A 22,784-nucleotide genomic window follows, 5' to 3' on the forward strand; every position below is an offset into this window, starting at 1 on the left:
AGTGAAATAAAATATTCAATAATCGAGCAAAAGTGAAATAAAATCGAAATAAATTCTCGAATTTTTCTTCGACTTTGCAGCGAAGGAAACATCTATATAATTTTTCACAAAATCGCGATTATCTTGGAATTCAAGCAAGGTACGTCGGGGAGCTGTCTGTACTTTTAAGTAGCCTCGAATGACGATCCTTTTCCTCGTGCCACATATGCGAACGTGACGGCACGTTTCTCTTCCTGGTCAGTCGTATATAAGACGAAGCCATAAATCTCTCCATGCCCGAGCCTCGTGATGTCTTGTAACCAACAAGCTTCCAATCCAGTTACGAAAGTGAACATTGCGAAGGGATTCGAACGCAGGAATTCATCAATTCGGTATGCCCGTTGATGCCGAAATAAGGAATAATGATAAAGAATGTATAGAGACATCCAACGAATGCGGCATCGCGAATTACCAGCGAATTATCGAGTCGAATCACTAGGTTGTGACTACGCGAGGAAAGGAGCAAGCACACAAAAAAGAAAGGAAAAAGTCACACGTCCCGTTCGTGCCTCGCCGATCTCGCCGTTCTGTTCACTCGCACGTGAATATTATATGATCGCGGACGCAGATACGCAGATAGGAAATGGAAGGGATAAATATCTTTACGGCAGATATAAGATAGAAGCGATTCGTGGTGTCTGGGAGAGAATAGGCGCAGTCGACGTTCCGGTGACCAGACGCAATCAGAGCGCACTCTCGTACGTCAATAGCCTATTGCAAATCAACGATGCATTAACAAGGAGCAGCCTCGGGATGATTCCTTCTCGTTCACCCACGAGAAAGTGCGGTCGGATGAATCACTCCGTGCCTTCCACATGCGAAAGTAGGCGTCACGAGTATCACGTCGGTACATTGAAACGGGAATGGCTCTTTAAAATGCGACTCTGGTCTTTCGTAATCGTCGATACGATCGTCATACTTTTGTAAAATGTACGGCGAGACGGTACACGAATTTCCTCAAAATTGTAGAATTTGTTGTTGTTGACGAGAATCGCGACGAAGTGATCCCGATTCGATAAGTTTGAACGATCAGCATGCTAACGCGTTCAGATGGCATCAGAAAAAAGAATGGAAAAGTGCATCTCACCGCATGGATTATTTGCGGAAAATGTCAATTACTCGCTGCTCGTTTCATCTCTCTCTCTCTCTCTCTCTCTCTCGCTCCCTTTTTCTCGTTTTCGCCTCACATCTACCTGTGTCCCTCTTTCTCTCTTCCTTTCCTTTCCTTCTCTCCTCTCTCCTGACATTCCTACCCCCGTACCTTTCCACCGCGCTATCGTTTCGAGAATAGACGAGCGACTAGCATACCGCCTTAGATGCGAGAAATGCAATAAGAACGAGAGGCCGACGAGACGGCGAGCCGATCGAAAGGAGAAGAAGGACCCTCAATGAGGGACAAAGTGATCGCGAGCGTGAAATGCGAGCGTTGCCATCGAGCGAGTAGCATAATTAATAATGACAGTAAGCTGGGCTTACCGTCAGAACCCATCCATTGAATTTGACGTAAAATAATGCGATTAAAAAATTGCATAAATTTGATTTTGTCAATATTTCTGCAATATTTCCTGATTTGCAAAAAGTACAGAGAGTAAAGATTTTATTCGAATTATTAAAATACTCTTTAGGCAATTTTTGTTAGTCTGAGAAGAACTATCGGACATGATTTATCTCATTGGTTACTGCCCAATGGGCTTGAAAAAGTTTATGGAATATATCTTAATTGCTTTCTTTTTTGCTCAAACAGCTTATTGTAGCTCTCTTACATTACCCAGGCAAATTAATGCGTTTCCGTATTAATAATATCGATCAAGTTAACACGTCGTAGGCGATTTTCAAGTTAGTCGAATAATGATTAGATTAATAAATATTGAGTGAATTAAATCGATTTAGACGTAAAAATACACTACGTTTCGGTTCATTGCAGATTCTTTCTCAAAATGGTTATTAAGACGGAGAGAAACAGGAGATGAAGGATCGATTGCTTAACCAGGAAAGTATAGTCAAGTTGCTGTCGGCAACGCTGAACCGGCATTCCCAAATCAGATTTTGCCAGTCTGACATTTCGGGTGTTCGGACACGGTCTCTTAATTGCCGGTGCAAGAGTCAAGGCGTCCTGGTTAGTCGACCAGACTTCTCTTTTTACCTACTCCTCTTTTTATCTCTTTCTCCTTCGTTTGCATAACGATAACCGGAAACAACGATTGTGCTAAACCGAAATGCGTCGCGTCTATGCGGGAACAATCGATAAATCTGTTCGACTGAAATAGATAATTAAGGTGTTATCTAATCCCTCGGAATAGTATTTAAATAATTTACGCGATGGATTTAAAATTATAATGGCGCCCGTCTGCGCGTAGGTGTATTATTTTAAGCAATGCAAAGCAGATAGTAGGTCGTGTCGCGATTCTAAACTTAGCTTATACAGGCACAGACGTGACATTCTCGGGTGTTATGACAAAGCGGTTTAACGCTTTCTTTAATTATTCACAGAGAAGAAACTGCCGACTTAAGGAAATCCAGTTTTGCGATTCGATATTGAATTTTTTCGCAAAATACTTTCAATTCGATTAATTATATTCAATCGATGACCTTTAAACGAAAGATCGAATATACTGTTTTATTATTCCGGAAGAATTCTACTCCCACTAGAAAGTCTTAAGACCGACTTCCACGAGTGGGCGCTCTTGCTACGGCACTTATCTGCAGTCTCTCCCACACGACCGCAGTTAATGAATGAATGAATTGCGTCATCTTACGAAGATGTGCTTTTACGTACAGTCCCTGCACAAAAATAGGCACCCACTTGTTTTCCCGGGGGAAAGGCGTAAGTGTAACTAGTGGGAGGAGGAAGCGAAGAAAAGGAGCAGCAGGAACACGGTGAAAGTGAGAAAACGATGTATTTTATTGTACTTTATAAGTCAGAAAGAGAAAAAAATTCAAGTAGTGATAGTATTATTTAAAGTTTAGGATATTCTTTTAGGAATAATTACCAAGAGATTACAAAATACAAAGATGCAAAAAAAAGGAAATGAGAAAAAGCTACTGTCTCCTAAAAATTAATTGTTGCAGCAGAGAGACAGAATCTTAACAAGAGAATATATAAATGTTGTAACAAGAAGATTAAAATATTAAAAATTCTTGAATAAAATATTGATCATTATTAAATATATTAAATGTATTAAAAGTATTGTAAATTCAAGTTGTATTAAATATATTTAAAAAATCCTGAAATAAAATAAAGACAGTAACGATAGCAGTAAAGTGAAAAGTTAGATAGAGAGAACAAGGATACAGTTAGTGTTACTGAATTTCTTTAAATAGATCCTTTTCTAGATAGAATGTTAACTAATACCTTTGCCAAACCCGTCTACGTGCAGAACCGATACTGCAAAACAAAATTGTTTTGCAATAACCAGAAGGCGCGTTACGTTCGCGGTGAAACTGCATTTCAATGATATTAGAATACAACCCACGTCAACCGCCCGTATTATATACGTATTTTAATAATGGACTGCCTGACATTTTCCTCACTTTCGTGCGATGGCTTTCGTAATGCAACGTTAGTCAGAATAAATTCAGTACTGCCGTGTAATTATTCTGCTTATTAACGTGCCGATTTTTATTTCACGATCAACTGGAAACTTTTTACGAATTCTGTTATTTTTTATGATAGAAGAATGTCAGAATACTTATATAAATTCCAAGTGCTACATTCGGAGTAAAGATAACATCAAGAACGTCATAAGTTATCAAAATGTTGATCAGTGACATTTGATCATTATTATTTTTGCGAAAGTCATAAACAGAGAGAGAGAGAGAGAGAGAGAGAGAGAGACAGATAAAGGAATAAAATAAATATAAAGTCTATAGTCGTGCGGCTGCGGACTAAAAGCTGCAAATAGAAGGACCACTTTCAATGACGTATCGTGGTCAACACGCACAGAACGTTTTAATGAAGAGGTGGAAAAACTGCACCAACGTTTCACCTGCTTCTTCGAAATCGAAATTGACTTTCAGACGCGCATAGCAGCACGTGCGTGTGACCGCCGCGCCGCCTGTATTTGCGAATCCTGATTCCAATGCGTCGCGCGCAAGTAGCGATGTTCCAACGTGAGACTTTCCTGGAAGCTTTAAGCGAGGAATTTGCATGAGGAACGGAACCCGCAAGCCTATACAACTGATGGAAAAGGAGCCTGGGTGGGGTTACGTGCGAATACCACGAAAGGTAGCTTTAAACATAAGACGAGCCGGCCTCTTCTTTGAAATGCGACGGTGTGCAAATTGACACGGGTGAGGCTGATTAAGGCATGCGAGAGAAATTGCCGCCACCACAAGTTGATTAAAAGCGTCGCGAGCTCCTGATAAATTAATTCTTTCATAATAATTACCGGACGTAAATACTTCGCTACGTATATAAAAATAACTTTTCTCATTTATCGTTAATAGCGCGGGGAGAGAGAAAAGCAATTTTCATGTCAAATTATCTCGAGCTAATTAATTTATTTGCCTATATATCTACATTTATTGCTGAATAATTCAAAATCCCTTTTTTTTTGTATTTTTATCTATCGCGATTATTTTTATAAGCGAAAAATTTTTATACGGTTTTTAAACCACTCGCACTATTTATTCTAAAAGCAGCTTCCCAAGTGTTTAGAAGCGGCGAAAAGTCCTGCCTGCCGCTGAAAACTGATCCGCCGGCCGACGTTAATCACGAGATTCCGAGATGCGATCTCGATACGGCGAGCAAAATGCACTCTTTTTTGCTGGTCGCTCAGCCCGATCCTCACCTGGTGATTAATCTTGCAAGACGCGAGATCGAGCAGTCGGCTCGAGTTCGTGGAATTTCACGATCGTCCTCCCAACTGGGAATTTCCTGGCTCCCTACTACACTCCGCTGGCTCTATCGCGGATCGCCGTCATCGCTGATTGCACATATCGTTGCGTTCGCGAGACCTCGAGTGATTAGCGGCGCTAAGCTTGACGCCACGAACATGCATACGCATAATCGTTGCAACGATTTATGCAAGAAGGAAATTTACAGACAAACGATTACTCACGCGAGGAACTGAACTACTATGTTTTGAAATATTTATATTCGAACATGACGACTCATTTTATCATTAGATAAATACTTAACGATATCGCTACAGAAAAAAAAATTAATATTGAATTGAATAATTTATCGAACAATTGAGATCTTTTTACACAAAAAAGTAGACATAAAGATACAAAAAAGTATTTTAAAAAAACTCTTAGTTATGTGAATGAATTTTTTTCACTCAGAGTAGTCTTGATGCAAGAAAAACACAAGTAGTATTCCAGGATTAAAGTGCAGGAAATGTGGAAGGCAAGCACCAGTGTGCAACGTAAAACGTGTAATTTGTGATGTGCCATGTTAATTTAATTCAACTTTGATTTAATTTGCCGATTTTACTTTGCGGAACTTGTCGTTAGAGAATAAATATCTCCCGACAGAATGAGCAATGTCACCCAGCGTCGGATGTTGCAATCTTGTAACGATTGTTGTGAACGATTTAAGTAGCAGTCATTGGTGAGATCTCGAGAGATATGAAGCGCCAAATGGTGTTTTACAAATGGCAAGACAGTGGGACGTTCGAAACGCGGGTTCCTTCAAAAGTGCCGCGTTTCTTCCCTCTACCCGCAGCTTCTTAATGGACCCACCGGCGTGGATCCCAATGGGCCTGACCAAGTCGACCGGGGGCGCGACGACGGTGGCCGGCATGTGACCGGACACGTCGCAGATCCGACCTTGACGTTGTCCGATCGTAATTGGTAATTGGCCGATTCACTGATGCGCAAGTCGCCGGTTTTGATCGCGGCCGGGCCGGGTCGTTGAGACCCGCAGGTGATTGTCGGTCGGTCGGTCGGCCAAGAAATTACAAATTACACTTCTCAATACTTCTCTGATAAGTTTTCCCGGTACTCGCGATCCGCCTTTGGCGTTAAACGCGACCGTCCGATCCTTTCTTCCTCTTTTATCAGCCCCAGTGATGAAACTCGCCGTTTGCCGTTATCACGGAAGGGGAGGGGGGGGGAGAAGGAGCAAGACTCATGGCCGCACTTAGCGCGAGATGTACATCGCGCGGATGTACTCGTGCCGCTCGTGTACCGACTCACGAATCAGCGTAATCGCGCTCGTAAATTATTACGGCGCGCGGCGCTTGGTACGCGTGCTCGTCGTGAGAACCGTTCATTCGTCCTGCGCGCGTAATCGTCGTCGCACGTTTAGCGAGCCACGCGAGAACGCTCTTAGTAGAAACGTACCGGTTTTCTTCTCCGGAACCCCCTGTCGAAATTCGATTAATCGCTTAGCGCGAAAACTCGGCGCGAAACGTCATGCGTACGCAAACAATTGATTCTCGACTTTTACGTAATCGACGCCATTGCCACCGACTGACCTTGTCTCCCTTGTCTCTTTTTTTTTTCGGAAGAGAGATCGAAGGCAACGCTATTTTTTCCATATCTTCGCAGACCTCTGCACCGACGGCCTCCTTGTCTCCCATTCATCCGGGAGAGGGTCACATTGATTACTTTTTTTTTCTCGCAATAGATTACTCTTACGGAGAAGATACGAAGCGTCCGACATCCGGCGGAGATAAACTCAGCCCGTATGGTGTCGTTTTTTTTTTTTATTCATTTCTTTTTATACTCACGGACCGTCTTCGTGATCGCATCACGTGTTTGAGCCAAGTAAGGACTAACGGATTCATTATCTGAATTTCAAGGAGAATACTTCGATCTCATCTTCACGCGATGCATCTTGTTAAGACATTAAATCGCCAGCGTCTCCGCGCGGATTTTCTGCGGTTATTTCCAATATTTTAATTGAGAATGTATATAATTAATGTGCATCCCTCCATCGAAAATCTGATGAACATTTCTGCGCGACTACATGTATATTAAGTGAGCAATTTACGAAGACAGAGTCCTAAGCGAAATACATACGAGTATGCGTACATCCCGATGAAAAGATAAGTAGTCATCTTGTCTGACTGTGCGCGTTTGTACCACTCACAAAAAGCTCTAAACAAGTGATCGCTTAATTCAACTTGTGCAAATATCAAGTTGGATTTAAACAGCCTTATTATATAATTCTTTCATATCATTTTAATGAAATTATGACAAAATAAAGTAGCAACATTTTATATATATGTATATTTGCTCGGTATATAAAAATATATCTGAATATAAAAATGACATCGATAATCGATATCCCTTTATTAGAAGACAAAATATAACAAAAAATTCAAACCGTACTTTTTTTACTCGTTAGTGTGCGCGTATCAATCCCAAGTCGACGCTTCTATCGATATAACGCCGCTCTGAACGCGTTTCTTCGCGCCGAGAGAGTTTCTTCGAGCGTTATGTTCCTTTCGCGCAGCCGAGAGGATCGACGGAGCATGCGCGTTCGCTCGCGCGGGAACTCGAAGGTCGCGCGGTACGCGAATGACGTCAACCGATACCCGGTCTACCGGCCGGCCGGCCGGCTTGCCAGTGTGCCGGTTCGTAGCGGCCGGTCGCCGCTTGCGGTCAGGCGTGGGACCCCGCTGCGGAGGTTTAAATGGTCGCCGGAATGCGGTTAAGCCTTTTTGCCATTCGTGCCGCAATCGTGCACCATGCGACGGCGATACTCAGCGACGTATCACGCGGGCACGTAGCCCCCGCGGCATCTGTCTCTTGCTTTTATCTCATGTAAATGTTTTCATTGAATTAATATCTCAATAATGATTTCTTTGGTGAAACGATGAGATGTAACAATCGGAATTTTTTTACGAATAAATATTGTAACGAATAAATGTGATATGAGAATATCGGAGATTTATTGATTTTTTTTACACGTGATATGCGCCGAGAAGAAAGTTTCAAATTTATTCAGTTTAAGTTTTATGTATTTAAGTTAAATGTAAAAATGTTTGAACTGAAAAATTTGATTAAATTAAAAAATTTAATTATGTTAAGCACTTTTCTCAGTGCTTCGGGTCAAAGTTATTGCTTGCTGTTATTATTTTTATCTATTTAAAAAAAATATAAAATCGTATCTGTACGATAAATCACAGTTGTTGCAGAAATGCTTATTGGAATTTAATTTTTTCCTCGCCGCATTGACCTTTCAGTCGCGTTTCCCCGAGAGGAAAGGTTTTTCATTATATATTTCGTTTCTTAATAAAGATATCGATGCCATTTTTATATACAGGTATATTTTTTTTCTACCGAGCAACGATATGAATGGAGTAAATCTGTTTAAATCCAACTTGATATTTGTACATTGAATGAACCGATCACTGGTCTAAAACTTTCTGTAAGAGGGCAAATCCAATATTTCAAAGTTGGAAACGCTCCAAGTAGACGCGAATAGTGAACTAAAAATTGACGATTGGATTTTCCCTGGAAAAGCGGATCTGCCCTGTCACATGATTCATCGCACCGATCCGCGACAGGATGATTCATCGCTGAGAACTGAATCCTACCGTACGTTAAAGAAACGTTTCATTCACAATCGGTCAATTGTCCATAATTGGTGCAAGGAAGGCAACGATTCTCGATGCTATGAGTGACGCACTTTTGAACCCCTTGCGACATCATCTCTCACATTTATTTACCAAATACACTTTAAATATGGATTTCTCTATTTGCACACAGCTATTTTACAAAGCACAGCGTTAAGTAAGTAAAACTTCTCTCTTTCTCTATGTATTAATATTTATTCAATACCGCTTAGGTATTAAATATTATTTTAAGCTATCGAAATATTTTAATAAGAAAAACTGTCCCAAACTTGAATTAGCACTTGATTGTAAATTCACTCACAGGATTAAACGCTTGCGACGCTTCAGACTGTAGAGGCAAAGAGAGGGAAAGAGAAAAGGAGACAGAAGCGCGCGTGGAAAACGCCGAGCTGAAAAACAACAGCTATACGTCGATCGATCAAAGACCGGGCACGTTAGTCGCACTCGTCAGCGTTTTGACCCTTGTCTTGTATTCCCGCCAAAACCAACGCATCAGCGACTTCGTTGTAATGCACGCGCGCAAATAAGACGGGCGCGAGGGACAGAGGACGATCTTTCTAATCGATCAAGTACCGCTACGAGCGAGAGTCGCTCTCGTAGTACGTAATCATCTAACGAGCCGACGTTACGTGTCTGGGTCACGAGCGCGTGTGCTGTCGCGTTCGTGAGCGCATGCATTCTCATGTATATGTCACGCGCCCGATAGCGAACGATGTCGCCATGTGGTGCAACATACTCTTCAGGTGGCAAACAAGCGTCATTTTGCCGCCGCCGTCATCGTTGGATTCCAGCGCTATTGGCGATTACGCGCGCAGAATACCCTCTCGCGGCATGGTTTAGGCATGTTCCGATTCCTCGGAGAGATTGCAGATACCTCATCGTAGACGTAACGCGACGCGCGAGAAACTGCATTATTCTCAACGCCACGATATCGTGATATTCAATATGCATTGCGTTTGACGGTGCAATTTTATGTAAATTCTCGTCAGAGAATTATTAAGAAATTAGACGATAATGTTAGTCGTTAACTTTTGAAACAATTATTTTGCAATGCTAAAAATAAGATTTTGCGAATAAATTATTTTTACACTTTTACGAAACGAAATGTTCGTTTCAAGTTTCTACAAGGACAAACAATATTTTCTGGACTTATTTTTATCTTTCTTTATGCTCGAGGTAAAATCATTTCGTTTGGCAAAAGTTTGAAGGCTATCAGAGATTAGCAGAAAATCTTTTTCATAAATAGAGTACCTTGTTTTTTTTTTTTTACTAACGACACGTGCACTTCATTGCCCTTCTTCGCGTGCGCGCGCAAGGCTACTCCAGGGAAAAAAAACATTTATAATAATTCGTGGCTTATTCGTGTTATGCAAGTCGTATCTACCTCCTTGATAGAAATTGCACTATACTTAGATCGCGGCATCGCGGCACGTGAAGGAATGAAGCTTGCTATGAAGGACCACGCGCGTCACGCGTTTTAAAGGACTCTCACGAACAGCCATGTTATATGTAATACAATTAAAATTGTATGCTCGATAATGATATTAGCGATATGAATCATATTAACAAAATTCGTGTAACCGTTTACAAAACTGTTTATGTCTTTGATTATACAGGGAAAAATTAGTATCGCATAAAAACTAATATATTCTATTTAACAATTGCTGTTTCAGTTGTATAAACAATATAAAAGTTTTAAAGAATTTGATAATTTTAAATTGCAACGAATTATTATATTTTTATTTCAATATTATAATGGTCGTATAAGTAGCACACTGATTGTTTTGATAATAGAGAATTAAAAAATTATAATTTATAGTTTGAAGATTGTTACATTCTATCCGATAGTTTTTTCTTTCATTCATATCAAATTATTGTTGAGTAATTGAGACCATTTTTTTAAATGTCTATTATGTAATGGTATATAATCTTGTTTCAATATTTATAATACAATTCGAAACTAAAAATATTCTCAAAACAAGAATGTCCTTTTTCCCTGTGTAGTGTTCTTTTTATCGCGCGGCAACTAATCGATCGCGATGAGAATGCCTTCTCAACTTGCACCTCATTGTGCAACTAGCGGAAATTTTAACAATCAACAATTCATCGATATAGCGATATGAAAATTTTGAAGGCAGAAGATAAGAATGCGCGCAAATCTTTTGATAACCCAATGATGCACCCAATGATATAAATTTACATGCTATTTTCATTATCTCACATTATATTTTTCGCCGCTACTTGTACGCCCGCTCAGGTTTCGAAAGGTTAGACAATCGTGATGATTCGCAGAAACCCGGCGTCTTCGCGATCTTAATTCGCGATGTACAAACCGATAGATAGCTTTTCCTGACCTCGACACGATTTTGCCCGATGCGCGCGAAGACATGACACGAGAGGAAGAGCCAGGTTTTCAACAGCCAGGTCGCGGCAATCGATGCTGTGATGGCGATCTATGAACTCGCTCCTTCTCGTCGATGGTAATCAGTAATCATTGGTGTCATTGAGGGAGAGAAACAGCGCCGAGAGAGATTGATGGCAATTAAGTAACACTTACGAACGCTGCTGCGCGAGCGAGCGAGCGAACGAGCGCGCGCTCGCAACATCCTTCGTCAATATTGACTCGGGAATGGCAATGCAGCTCGAATCAGACTTATTGTTCGCGGTACATTGTGAAAGATGTACGAGTGCGCTCAATATTTTATGTCCTTATACATCGGAAACGGCTGAACGTACACGCACATGAAAAATATCTATCACCGCAAAGGACCGCGAGCCTCGTGCGCGGAAACACAATACACGGTCGTGCATTTAATGGCTGTTTAGCGAGACGATAACCGTTTCGCTGAAATACACCTCGAGAGGATGCACCGCAAATATCCTTCGAGTCCTAGAAATACCATGAAACGCCTCCAGCATGGAAATTCGTAGGAGATTCATACGGTGGTTAGCATAGCATTTACAAGTTAAACAGATTTTAAGATCGAGGAGGGACAAGAATAAACTTGGCGGGATTCGCGCGCGATTCCGAACTGTAAATAAACTGCATTCGTACGAAACAATGTTCCATCGGGACATTTACATAATAAACTCTCGCCGCGCCGGGGCAGTTGAATAAAGGAAAAATTACGCAATACTTTGTCCGTGTAATCACGGCGCGGTGAGTCCGTTGTTATAGAGGGTCGCGATTGCGCGACGATGAAACGTCGTCACGCTGCGACTTTAACGAGAGATATTCGAGCGTTAACCGCGAAAATTCGACGTACCCGCGTATCGCCCGGTTCGTTACCTCGGGACAAGCGCGTTTCTCTCATTTTTATCGGACTCGTCGCGGCCCGTCCCTTTCCATCTTATTTTTTTCTGTTTTGTTTTCTTTTATCACCTTTCCTTTCCTTCCGTACTGACGAATCAATTCCGCGGCGGCACGAAATTCTCACGGGATCTCTCTCGCAATAAATTACTGCCCGAGGACGTTAGTCTGTCGACCTCCGCGCTCGCGCACGAAAACGAGTTTCTCAGTCGTCGTCGCGCTCATTCGTTCCGCTCGCTCGCGCGATGACGAGTAACCGAGTCTCCGCGATTAGCATACTCATGCGGGTAGCCGAATTCGGCTGAGTGCACTCCGGGCACCGTCCTATAAATTGCGCGATCTCCCCCGCGTCTGAGATTTCGTACACAGAAAAAGCATTACTCTCTATCGAACTAAAACTAATATATTTAAAGAAAAACGACATCTGATTAGAGTTACTTGAAACATTTTTTTTATTTTGTTCACCGCGGTGTAATCAACGATTGTCTTAAATTCAAGCACAACAGATCCAACACTGTTCAACGTTACATCGCAAAAAGATTTCATAAAAAAAGTCCAAGATAGAAATGCGTTTTACTTACCAGATTCTACAAGCTCCTCCTGCTCCTCCACCGGTCTGAGCTGGTGATAGCAGTGATCAGTCATGGTATGTCTGACGATGTCTTCTGCATTAACCTGCTGTTGACGAGAGTCGTTCTCCGGCGAACTCATCTGCATCCCCTTCGACAATTGACACAGAGTCTCCGACACGTTGATGTCATCGTGTCGGAAGATCGGCGACTCTGTTTCGCGTATATTTTGTAATGTACGACTCATTTCTACATTTTGTTCCTTTTCTGAGGAATCTATAACCTCTGATGGTAGAAAACTGGGAGAGAAATGTATTCTATTGAACAGCGAAACCGGGGGCTTCGGCCCCAACTGCGAATTTATTGGATTTTTTAAAATACTCCTGCTGGCGTTTGAATGTACAGGTTTCTGTTCCACTAATTGTTGTTCAATTTCTTTGTTGGATTCTTTTTTGACGCTCGGTTCTGTGTAATAAATTTTCTCGATTTTGTATAATATACGATTGGCTGACTTCTGATTATGCAAGAAAATGTTTAAATTTCCATTTTTTATTCTTCTTCGAATAAACTTTCTTAATTCCCTATTAGACCTGGCTAGTTCATTGAGTAAATCAAAATCATCTATAACGTCCATATACAATTCTGAGTCGAATTTTGTGATGATATTGGTGATACATTTTGTCTCCTCCATATTCTGAAAGTCTCTTTCTAATTTGAGATGCATTTCTAATTCCTCCGAATTCTGCGATTTTTCTGATTCTACATACATTTCGGATTCCTCCGGATTCTGCAATCTCCCTGATTCTACTTTCATTTCCAATTTCTCTTGCATTTTAAAGCAAGATTCATATACCGGTGATATCTTTATGAGATCTTGAACTATCTTCAAGGCTCTTTCTGCTTCTATATCCGGAACATATGAGCTGTTCTGAGCTCTTTTAAAATACAAGTTTTGGAGAATAGTGTAGATTTTGAACATCTCTTCTTCGCATTTAGGCCCCAATATCTTGGTTTGGAACTCCGCATCTATAGAGGATTCTGTCTTCAACTCCAGTTTTTCCTCTAAGAGCTCTGATTTTGACTCAAACTCCAACTCCAGCTCCAACTCCAGGTCTGATTCCGATTTCAGCTCCGGCTCCAGCTCCGTCTCCAGCTTTATTTGCAACTCCGACTTCATCTCTGATTTCAGATTCAACTGTAGTTCTGACTGTAATTGTGGTTCAAATTTTGATTCCAACTCCGATTGCGAGTCCGACTCCGACTCCGATTGCGATTCCGACTCCGACTCTGACTTTGGCACCGGCTGGAACTGCCGCTCCAATTGGATTTCCGTATTTTTCCTCTCATTTATGGTTGATGTAACGTCATTATAGTAGTCTAAAACATTAAAAATTAAATTACGATTTTTTTAAACAGATTTTTATACAATAAAAAATTTATAATTAAAATTGTGTAATAAATTCACTAATGTAAAGATTTATTTTGTTTTTATATTAGTATCATTGATATGTGACTGTCGTCGGGATAGCGTTTCATGTCTAATTGTTATTTATATCTCTTTGAGAGATGCATTCCGTCACTAGATATGCGATCCTAAATGTTACTTTCTAATACGTATAGTCGGTCAACATCTAACATTTCTTTCTGATCTATTTCGATCAGCCGCAACATTTCGTAACCGAGTACGTACTTTGTGGTATAAATGTGTCCTCGATACAAATGTATTTCTATGTAACTTTGTACGCGATACGTAGTCTATAGGGTACTACTATTTTTTCTTACGATCAATTAGAATGATCAAGGAAATATAAAAAAGAAAACGCACGAAATAGTACTATTAATGTATTACCACATTTTATCATACCTAAAATTTAAAATACGTAAATCGAAAGCGAGAGTCATAGACACACATGATTACGTAACATTACTACATTACTCTTTTTCGCAAGCATTCGTTTATGATATAGAATTAAATACCACCGGATAATTTTAAAAAGATTCATCCGGAGTCGATCCAATGACAGCTCTTTAAAGAATCAATTTAAAGTCTACGAAACGATAGTACGAAAGCAATTACGGCAATTGAAAATACGCGGAAACGCCAGTTATGTCGCGTGATGATTCACTCGGTCGACCAGTTTCAGCGTTGGAATTCAAGATCGCAGTTTTACTTAAAGCAGATGGGAAACTGTGTACGGATGACGCCTGCGGGTGATCCGTATGAATCACGATTACAGGAAGACTTGTTCTACCGATGTTTTCGTGCCAGTATGCCTTCCCTTCATTTCTCGTTTATTTGCGAGATTTAGCCAAACTTTTAGCCAAACATTCGCTATCTACAATATATAGCCTTCGCATAGTTCTTGCTACACATTCGTTTCAATTATGTATTAAGCGGTGTAAAAAAAAATCTCTTCATGTTAAAATTATGATAATTAATTTGTTTATATTCTACAATCGATCGATTTTTTAATACGCAAGAGACAAAATACGATAAACGAGAACGTAGTGATAGAGGAGCACGGACAACGCTCGAAGTGAATAGAATCGTGGAATTTATAACAATTTATTTAATCTTGAAGAAAGAAAGGGAGAAAGAAAGAAAGCAAAGGACTACGAAATAACATTAAAATAAAAAATAGACGAAAAAATGCAGGAAACTTGAATTGAATAATAGAATATAATAGAAAAATTGTCAGAAAAAATTTAACTTGACGTATCCAATATAATATATCCTATCTCAATGTAAGAAATAAAGTATAAAAATTTTTACTATTATTAAAAATAATAAAATAATATTAATAAACTATATAATTTTTGTACAAAATAAATCATGTATATTTTATAACGATCTTTATACTTTAATTTCACGTTACTGATAATATTGACAATTTCACAGAAAAAAGTTTAAAGGTAACTGGTAGAGACTTAGTAACAGCCTCGAGGACCAAAGAGTCTTTCGGCGAAGAAAAAACCGTTCCCGTTCATAGTCCCGAACACGCGGACAACAAGTGATCGCGCATGCAAACAGGCGTGTGCTGACAACCGGGCCAACTAAATTTATCGGCCACTATCGCTCATGTGAGAAAATTATAAAAGTCTCAATTTATTCTTAAGCACTTGAAAGAAAAATGCATGAGGTCTGTGTGAAAAGTCGTATAGAAAAATTTCAAAAAGTTAATGCACGTTTGAGCGTATTAAAAAAAAATAACAATAGAAGGATGATTAGTAGTAAGAATGATGCAGGAATTATTGACGTAGCGAAAATAGATTCTATATAACAAGATCATAAAAGGTATTGTCGAGTACCCGGATATTTCGGTACCCGCATCTCTCAGTAGTGTCGGCAGTCAAAATCAGCTGTGACAGCCGCGATTAAATCGCCTAGCGTTATAAATTCTAGCATCGCGAGAGGTGATAATAGCTAATTATCAAATACGCCGCTATTTCGGACTTTGCACTATTATATCTACGCTGGTGGGGCACGTAAGGGCAGAGATAAAGACATTTTTCTAACATGATAAAAAAAATCGTGACGATTGAGTCGATATTCGGCCGAGACATTATTCGCGATGCGATATATTTCAGATATTTCTTTTCGGATTTTATATTTTCGCGATAACAGAGTAAATTCTACCAACGCACGCACATGTGGATATCTCGGATTCTACTGCTGTGCTGACTTTGATTCGTCATATTTGTTTGACTTTTTCAACAGATACAACAACACAACTGTAGAATGTGCGTTCAAAAATCGGATAAATAAAGCTTTTTTCGACACACATATTTGTTATCTCGTTGACTCTTTGTTTATAGTACGCCTCTTAAATACACTCGATTACGCGAAATAGATGAGATAGGTCAGTAATGTGACGAGTTAATATCATAGCGTTATAAAACCTAGGTCAGGATGATAGCATTACAGTGATAGGTCAGTGTCGCGGCATACACACGGGGTGTTCATAAATCTTTCGAATTGTTTCAAAAAATTCAAAGATCGATTTTGCCGCCTTTCTGTTTTCAAATATGTATGTAGTGTCCTCGGACAATTCTGTAAATAATCATAAAGGTTTATCTCGCGCGCATTAGCCTCAATCTAACAATAAGTTGTTTATCGAGTTTGACGCTTGTTTCTGTAGTAAGACACTACTGTATCTTTCCGATATTTATTGAATTCCCCGCGTTTTCGCCAGCCATCGGAATCTGTCCCGTTCTCGCTCGCAGACGCGGCGTTTCGCCGCACCTCCCTTCGCGGTCTCTCCCCTTTAGGGAAAAGCAATTTCACCGACCGCGCAAAATCGCCACCGAATCGTACCGCGCGATGCCGCGGCGAGAGAAATTATTCGAGCTGATCTGATAAGAAGCAAGGGAGCCGCTTTCGTTCGAACTTTCGAAAATGTACGACGCGCGCGTGACGCGCGACGCGCGACGCGATCGCGGACCCTCTTTGCTGCCTATACAAGTCGCGCGAGAAACGGGAAACCGGTCCAGGTGCAGATAGGCGGGTACGGCTTCCGCCGAACATTATCGCTCGAGCGTGTAACGAGCCGACAACTTTTCCATCGGATGCTAATTAAGGGCGAGCCGGTACGAAAAGCTACGCCTGCGGGACAGCGAAAACTCGCACGGTCGGCTGGCACGGCGATTGAAATCGGAGCAGCAACGCTTTCCGTCAATGATCGATGAAAGCTCAACGCGCGTCAAGTACACGAAGCATTTTTTATCATGTCAAACAGCCTTATCTGCGCGTCGAGTGGAGAATCGACTTAACGCGCCGATATCGCCCGCACAAAAATGTCATATTGGAGTTATGGTTGCAAAAAAAAGAAAAACAAATTAACGATTCTCGGAAAACAATTCGGAAGATACTTTATGGAGATAGATGTGCCGAGAGAAAGAGAAAGAGAGAAAGGTTTTTTGTCAAGGCCATGTGTCAAAGATATCGTGCATTTATGACATGAAAGAAAAAAAGTGAGCATGCAAGTATTTTTGCTCTGTAAAATATAAATAGACAAAAACGCGAAGTTTATTAGTCGTGAAATTGAAAAAGATATATTCATGTTTGATCTTGAAATTTTTTGCTCGGTTAAAAAAATGACACGTTTTTTTTCGGAGCAAGTACGTAAATGCACTTTCCGATAAAGATGTAAATTGACAAGTACACGATGACAGAAACCTATGTATCTCATGCACGTTCAGAATGAGTTTAAAAAGGGAGAGAAGGCACCACTGTATTTACGTCTCAATTTTTCATGAAATCTCGTAATCACCGAAAAATTGCGCGTTATGACAGTATTTTTGATGGAGAGATAGATAGAAGCAAAAATATTTGCTGAGTAACTGTGTCGGCAAATAAAAGGTGAAATATGAAAGATTCTCTCATTCATCTTCGCAAGTCAAAGACCGAATGGAATTTGTCAGCTACTCGAACGAGGCCCTGGGCGGTGCTAAACTAACATAATCGGTTCACTGTCTCAATACGACTCGTAATTTATGTTACATATTTATATTAAAGATATATCATAGAAAATATATAATATGTACTACCATAGAAGTATTTACCCACTTTCTTAATTAAATGGTGAGAATTTTAAAGAAGAGTAAATTTCAATCTTTTTTTTTTACTTTTCTATCTAGGTCAGCGCCTTCCAACTCGCGCATTGCATTGTATTCGGGAAAAAAAAATTAGTATCGAATCAACAATCATTGTCTCATATATGATCAAGAACATAAAATTTTTTTTAAGTTTTTTTTAGAGTTTGGTAATCTTAAACTTCAGCAAAATATTTTATTAATCAAATATTTTTTAAATCAAATATTAAGAAAATGCAAATTAATGAGCCGAGGTTAACGTCGACGCTTGTTTATCTATTTCTATAAGTGATCATGACAATAAACGAAAATTATGATTATACCTGATGCTGCTGATTACACTCTCTTTCCCCCTCAGTCATGTCAATCGTCTGGCTGAAGTGTATTGTGTGGAAGTAATAATGTACAATCTTTCGTGAAGTGTTTTGTTCGGAAGTTGATAGGATAATGGAATAGGAAGGAACTGGAAGGATATTGAAAAAGTAGAAGAGATGAAAAATGGGAAGGGATAGTAAAGAGAGGAATGAGCGGGAGAAGGGCAGAGAGATTTAAAATATGAGAAAAAATAGACAAATAGCATCGACATCTATTACATTTTTGTAAGATATTACACTGGCGGCCTTCGCCTGAAATTATCTCTTCTCGCCAGCATACATGAGCGAATCGTTCTTATTTTTTATGAAACCGGATCTTCCCACTAGCGTTATTTATGCCTTCAATAAAGAAAAAATTGAACGGTGTGGGAAAAGAATTTAGGACAAGCATGAACGTGAGATTTTGTGACGTAAACCGCACATCATGCGCGAAATGGATGTGTAATTTAAAAAATACAATTTGACTGTTTTGATAGCAATAATAATATTAAAAAATTTTAATTCTCGGTTCGAAGATATTATTTCTTACCCAATATTTTTTCCCTGCTTCAAACTCATGAAAATTACTATTTAAAAAAGATGAATATGTTTTTCTCAATGAAACTGTATCTTTGTATAAGCAAGTTACGTCTGTTTGAGAGTATCGAATTCTTTAAAGATTTTTTATGTTTGTTTATGTGAGACAATAATTGTTGATTTAATGCACTGAAAAAAAATTCGAAAAGTTATTAAAATATTTATTCCAACAAGTTCAATTAAATATTGATTGGTTTAATTAATTTTTTATTTAAAAATGTTAATTGACATGAATGAGATATATCTTTTTTTGTTCAATTAAATAATTGTTGAATCAACCCAATATTTACTAAAAAAAACTATCAGACTAAATATTTTAATTCCAACAGAATTAAATTTTTTTCTCAGTGCATTAATTTTTTTTTTTTTCGAGTACATATATAAAAAGAATGTATTAGAATTAGAACGGAATAGTTATATAAAAAAGATACGTGCAAAAATCGAGATGGGCAAATACTTTTGAGCAGTAGTACAGATATAATAATATTATAGTTAATATTTCTCAAAAGAATATACAGATACCGAAGAATATAATAAACAGATATATTTATGTGCAGAAAATCTCGTGCACGACCGAGCAGGAGAAGAACAAATTTTTGAGATTCGCGTCGCGTTTTACGCTCGTTTCGAGGAAGATTCCTTAGCGCACAAATAAAGAATCCGCGTTGTAAGTGCGTTAGATCAAGCCTGCCCCGCCCGCGCGCGTTTCCGCTCGCGTGTGCCGAGCGAGCGAGCGGCGAAGCGGCGTGGCGTCTCGACGGTGGCCGCCGCAGCCCCGTCACGCTCCGTAAAGAGCCTTTTAAAAAGCGTAACACGCGCAAAATCGGATTGCCAGCGCACGAGTATGAGCGCACACGCGCCATATACTCGTTCTCATCGATTCCCGATAGGACAGGATGCCCGCGAGTCGCGGGCTCGAGGCACAGGTACGAAAGTTCGATGAACCGACCGGCCGCGGCGCGCGAAACCGCGAGCTAGTGTACACGGCCGCTAATTATAGAAGTTACACGTTAATCTTGTTACTCGTATTTATATCCTACATTTTAGTCGCGTGAACTCTCGCTAGTGTTTTCCGCGAAATCCGTTATAGACTTCGTACTGAGCTCGCCGAATTGAGAAGGACGAATTTAAGACTTGAGAACGTGAATGTGCCATTACATTGTAATATTTCAATATTCGCTGCTCGCACTAGAAATCTGTACTTAATGTTACGTACACTGAATATTGAAACGCGATCTTTTATCAATTTTCGAGATTGTGTGTGAGACAATTTCTGTGCAATTATCTCCCTTATTTATCTTGTAGCATTAAGAATCCGCAAGTTTAGATTCCGGCGCGTTAATTTTGTGTGCATTAGCTTGATGTTCGACGCTTGTAACAGCCCTTTGAGACTTACTAGTCGACGAAAAAAAAAAGCGATCGATATACGACGCGATACACAATAAATAAATAAATGATCGCTCTTAGATCAAGAGAGAATCATAAACGCGGCAAAGTACAAATTCTGGCATGTTGCGGAAATAAGTATCCAGTAGCGACCGGCAAAAAATAAAATCTCGAATTTTTTTGCGACCACGAGACACGGCGGCGCCGCGTCGCGTACTTAAAGGACAATCAAATATGAATCTGCTCTCTGTGTACATGCACGGAAAAAAATTCGTATCGTAAATTGAGTAAACTCATTTCACAAGTACTATAAGTTCCGCAAACCTATCGTCATAAGCATTAAATATATTCACAATATATTTTAAATCCTAATTTATTAAATAATTTATTAAATAATTTCAATTGCAATCTTATACTTACTACTGCTCGTTACTTCTAAACAATAGAATGGTATCAAAAAGTAGGTCAGTAAGCGAAGTTGTCAAAAACCGAGAAACGCATTTTGTTAAGTATCCAGATCAACTGAGTCTTAATTTTTAATTTTTGTATTTCTTACAAGTCAACGATAAGCTAATTTACATGATACAGTTTTCGTGATTTCTGTGCTATGTTAGTGGACTATAGTGATGGAAAATCATTTGCTTGCGGACATAATTAACACACATATTCCTGATTTCAAAATGATAAAAATGACACAATTTGATATTAATTTTTGGACCACATTATTAAAGTGTTTCATTGAGGTGACATCATTAAAGAACACTTTATCAAAATTACAATTTAAATTATATAAGAACTCCGATACGCGTCCAACGACCTCGATACTCAATATTTTCATGTATGAAGTTCAAGTTTATATTATGTAAATTATTGTTATCAAGCTGAAGCTGACTAAGTGAAGTCGATACATTCCTTTTATTATAGTGAAATACTGTGTTATGAAATTATAATATATTTATTATATTTTTTTAATCGCTCGTTTTCGCAACTATCTTTCCATACTGATCCTAATTTATTTTTTACCCATTTAATATTTTAATTTTCAAAGTATTAAAACGAGATGATAAAGTAAGAAAGATTATAAGTATAAACTCACCTTTATTCATTAACGACGAGTCGTCCCACGAATCTTTCCAGTTATAGTGCTTCAACGATCCCAACATATAAAGTCGAGCGTATGACTGCATTGCTTCCAACAATTGTGGATTTAGGAAATCCTTCCTATCGTTAACAAATCCTTCCATATCACTTTGAGATGTAATATACGCATCGTTCGAGTAACTTTTGTAATACACATCCTCGTCCATCGTGTTCAACGTGGTGCGCAACACACCACCGGGCAGCAACATTTTCGTTTCCATTTGTAATTCGATCAGCAAGGATTTAATCTCGATCAACACACAGCGCACACTTCATTCCGATTGTGTATAGAAGAAAAAAAAAAAACTATCGCCGCTCGTCTCCGTATTCGCGGCTCGGCTGTGTCCCACCGCGCGCGCGATCCGAACAACGTGCAACACTCGTCGCGGAACGCGAAGCCTGCGAGCCCACACGCACGCGCGCGCGCGCGCGTGTGTGTGCGTGTGTGCGTGTGTGTGTTTGTGTGCGAGACTCGCGGTCGTCTCCACGAGTCCACGCCCCCCCCTCCGGCTCGCTTTGACCCGGTAAAGGGAAAAAAAAGACGTGTATTACAATATACGGTGTCGTTTGTGCGTCCTGCTCGTACTACTGTCACTGACTGCCCCGTGCCGACACGATATACCGCCGTGATCGCAACTACTGTCACTATTACTTTTGTCACTGCTAACGTTGCTGTTGCTGCCTCTACTGCCACGGTTGTACTGTGTCAGGCGAGGAATGAATTTCATTCTTGGCGCGCACGACTCCGGCGATTTTAAGCACTCCGGCGGCTCTTTTGCTATATCGCACTGTCACGCGCAACTGTCGAACCGGCAGCGAATGCGTTTGCTCCTCTACGGCAGGTCGGACGCGACTAAAAGGCTCGCCTTTACGATCTTCCATCTTAGGCTCGCTCCCCACCACCAACTACCGCTGCTGCTGCCGCCGCCGCCGCTGCTGCTGCTGCTCAACGCCGTGCGTCAGGCAACCAGGGGCGACGTCGCGATGCCGGTTCCCGTGGCGCCTGTAGAGATGCCGGAGTAGACTCGTCGATATCGAGCAAAATTAGCAAATATGAACAGATTTTGTTCATCAATTTAGAAACTATTTATATTTACCTTCATTGAATAGGTATATCGAATAGTGAATAGTCTTAACAAGAATTATGAAATTATAATAAAATTGCAAATTTTTTAATGCTCGATTTCTGTAACCGAATAAGATAATGTTTTGCAATATGTAATAAATCTCCGACAGCTTGAGCACGGCCATTAATTAAAGAATCTAA

General features: G+C 39.9%; 1 protein-coding gene across 1 annotated transcript in view; it reads right to left on the reverse strand.

Annotated features, from left to right (window-relative positions):
* The window catches only part of LOC105196854 (accessory gland protein Acp36DE), a 35,087-nt gene extending 12,698 nt beyond the window's left edge, over positions 1-22,389 (reverse strand). Inside the window, exons 1-2 of the mRNA XM_026135028.2 lie at positions 21,474-22,389; positions 12,462-13,826 (exon numbers count right to left, since the gene is read on the reverse strand). Coding sequence (XP_025990813.1) covers positions 12,462-13,826; positions 21,474-21,738 — 1,630 coding nt within the window. The 5' untranslated portion in view covers positions 21,739-22,389. The remainder of the gene's footprint in view (positions 1-12,461; positions 13,827-21,473) is intronic.
* Positions 22,390-22,784: the final 395 nt, after the last annotated feature.

The sequence above is a fragment of the Solenopsis invicta genome, chromosome 6, assembly GCF_016802725.1.
Source record: "Solenopsis invicta isolate M01_SB chromosome 6, UNIL_Sinv_3.0, whole genome shotgun sequence".
In the NCBI taxonomy this organism is placed as follows: Eukaryota; Metazoa; Arthropoda; class Insecta; order Hymenoptera; family Formicidae; genus Solenopsis; species Solenopsis invicta.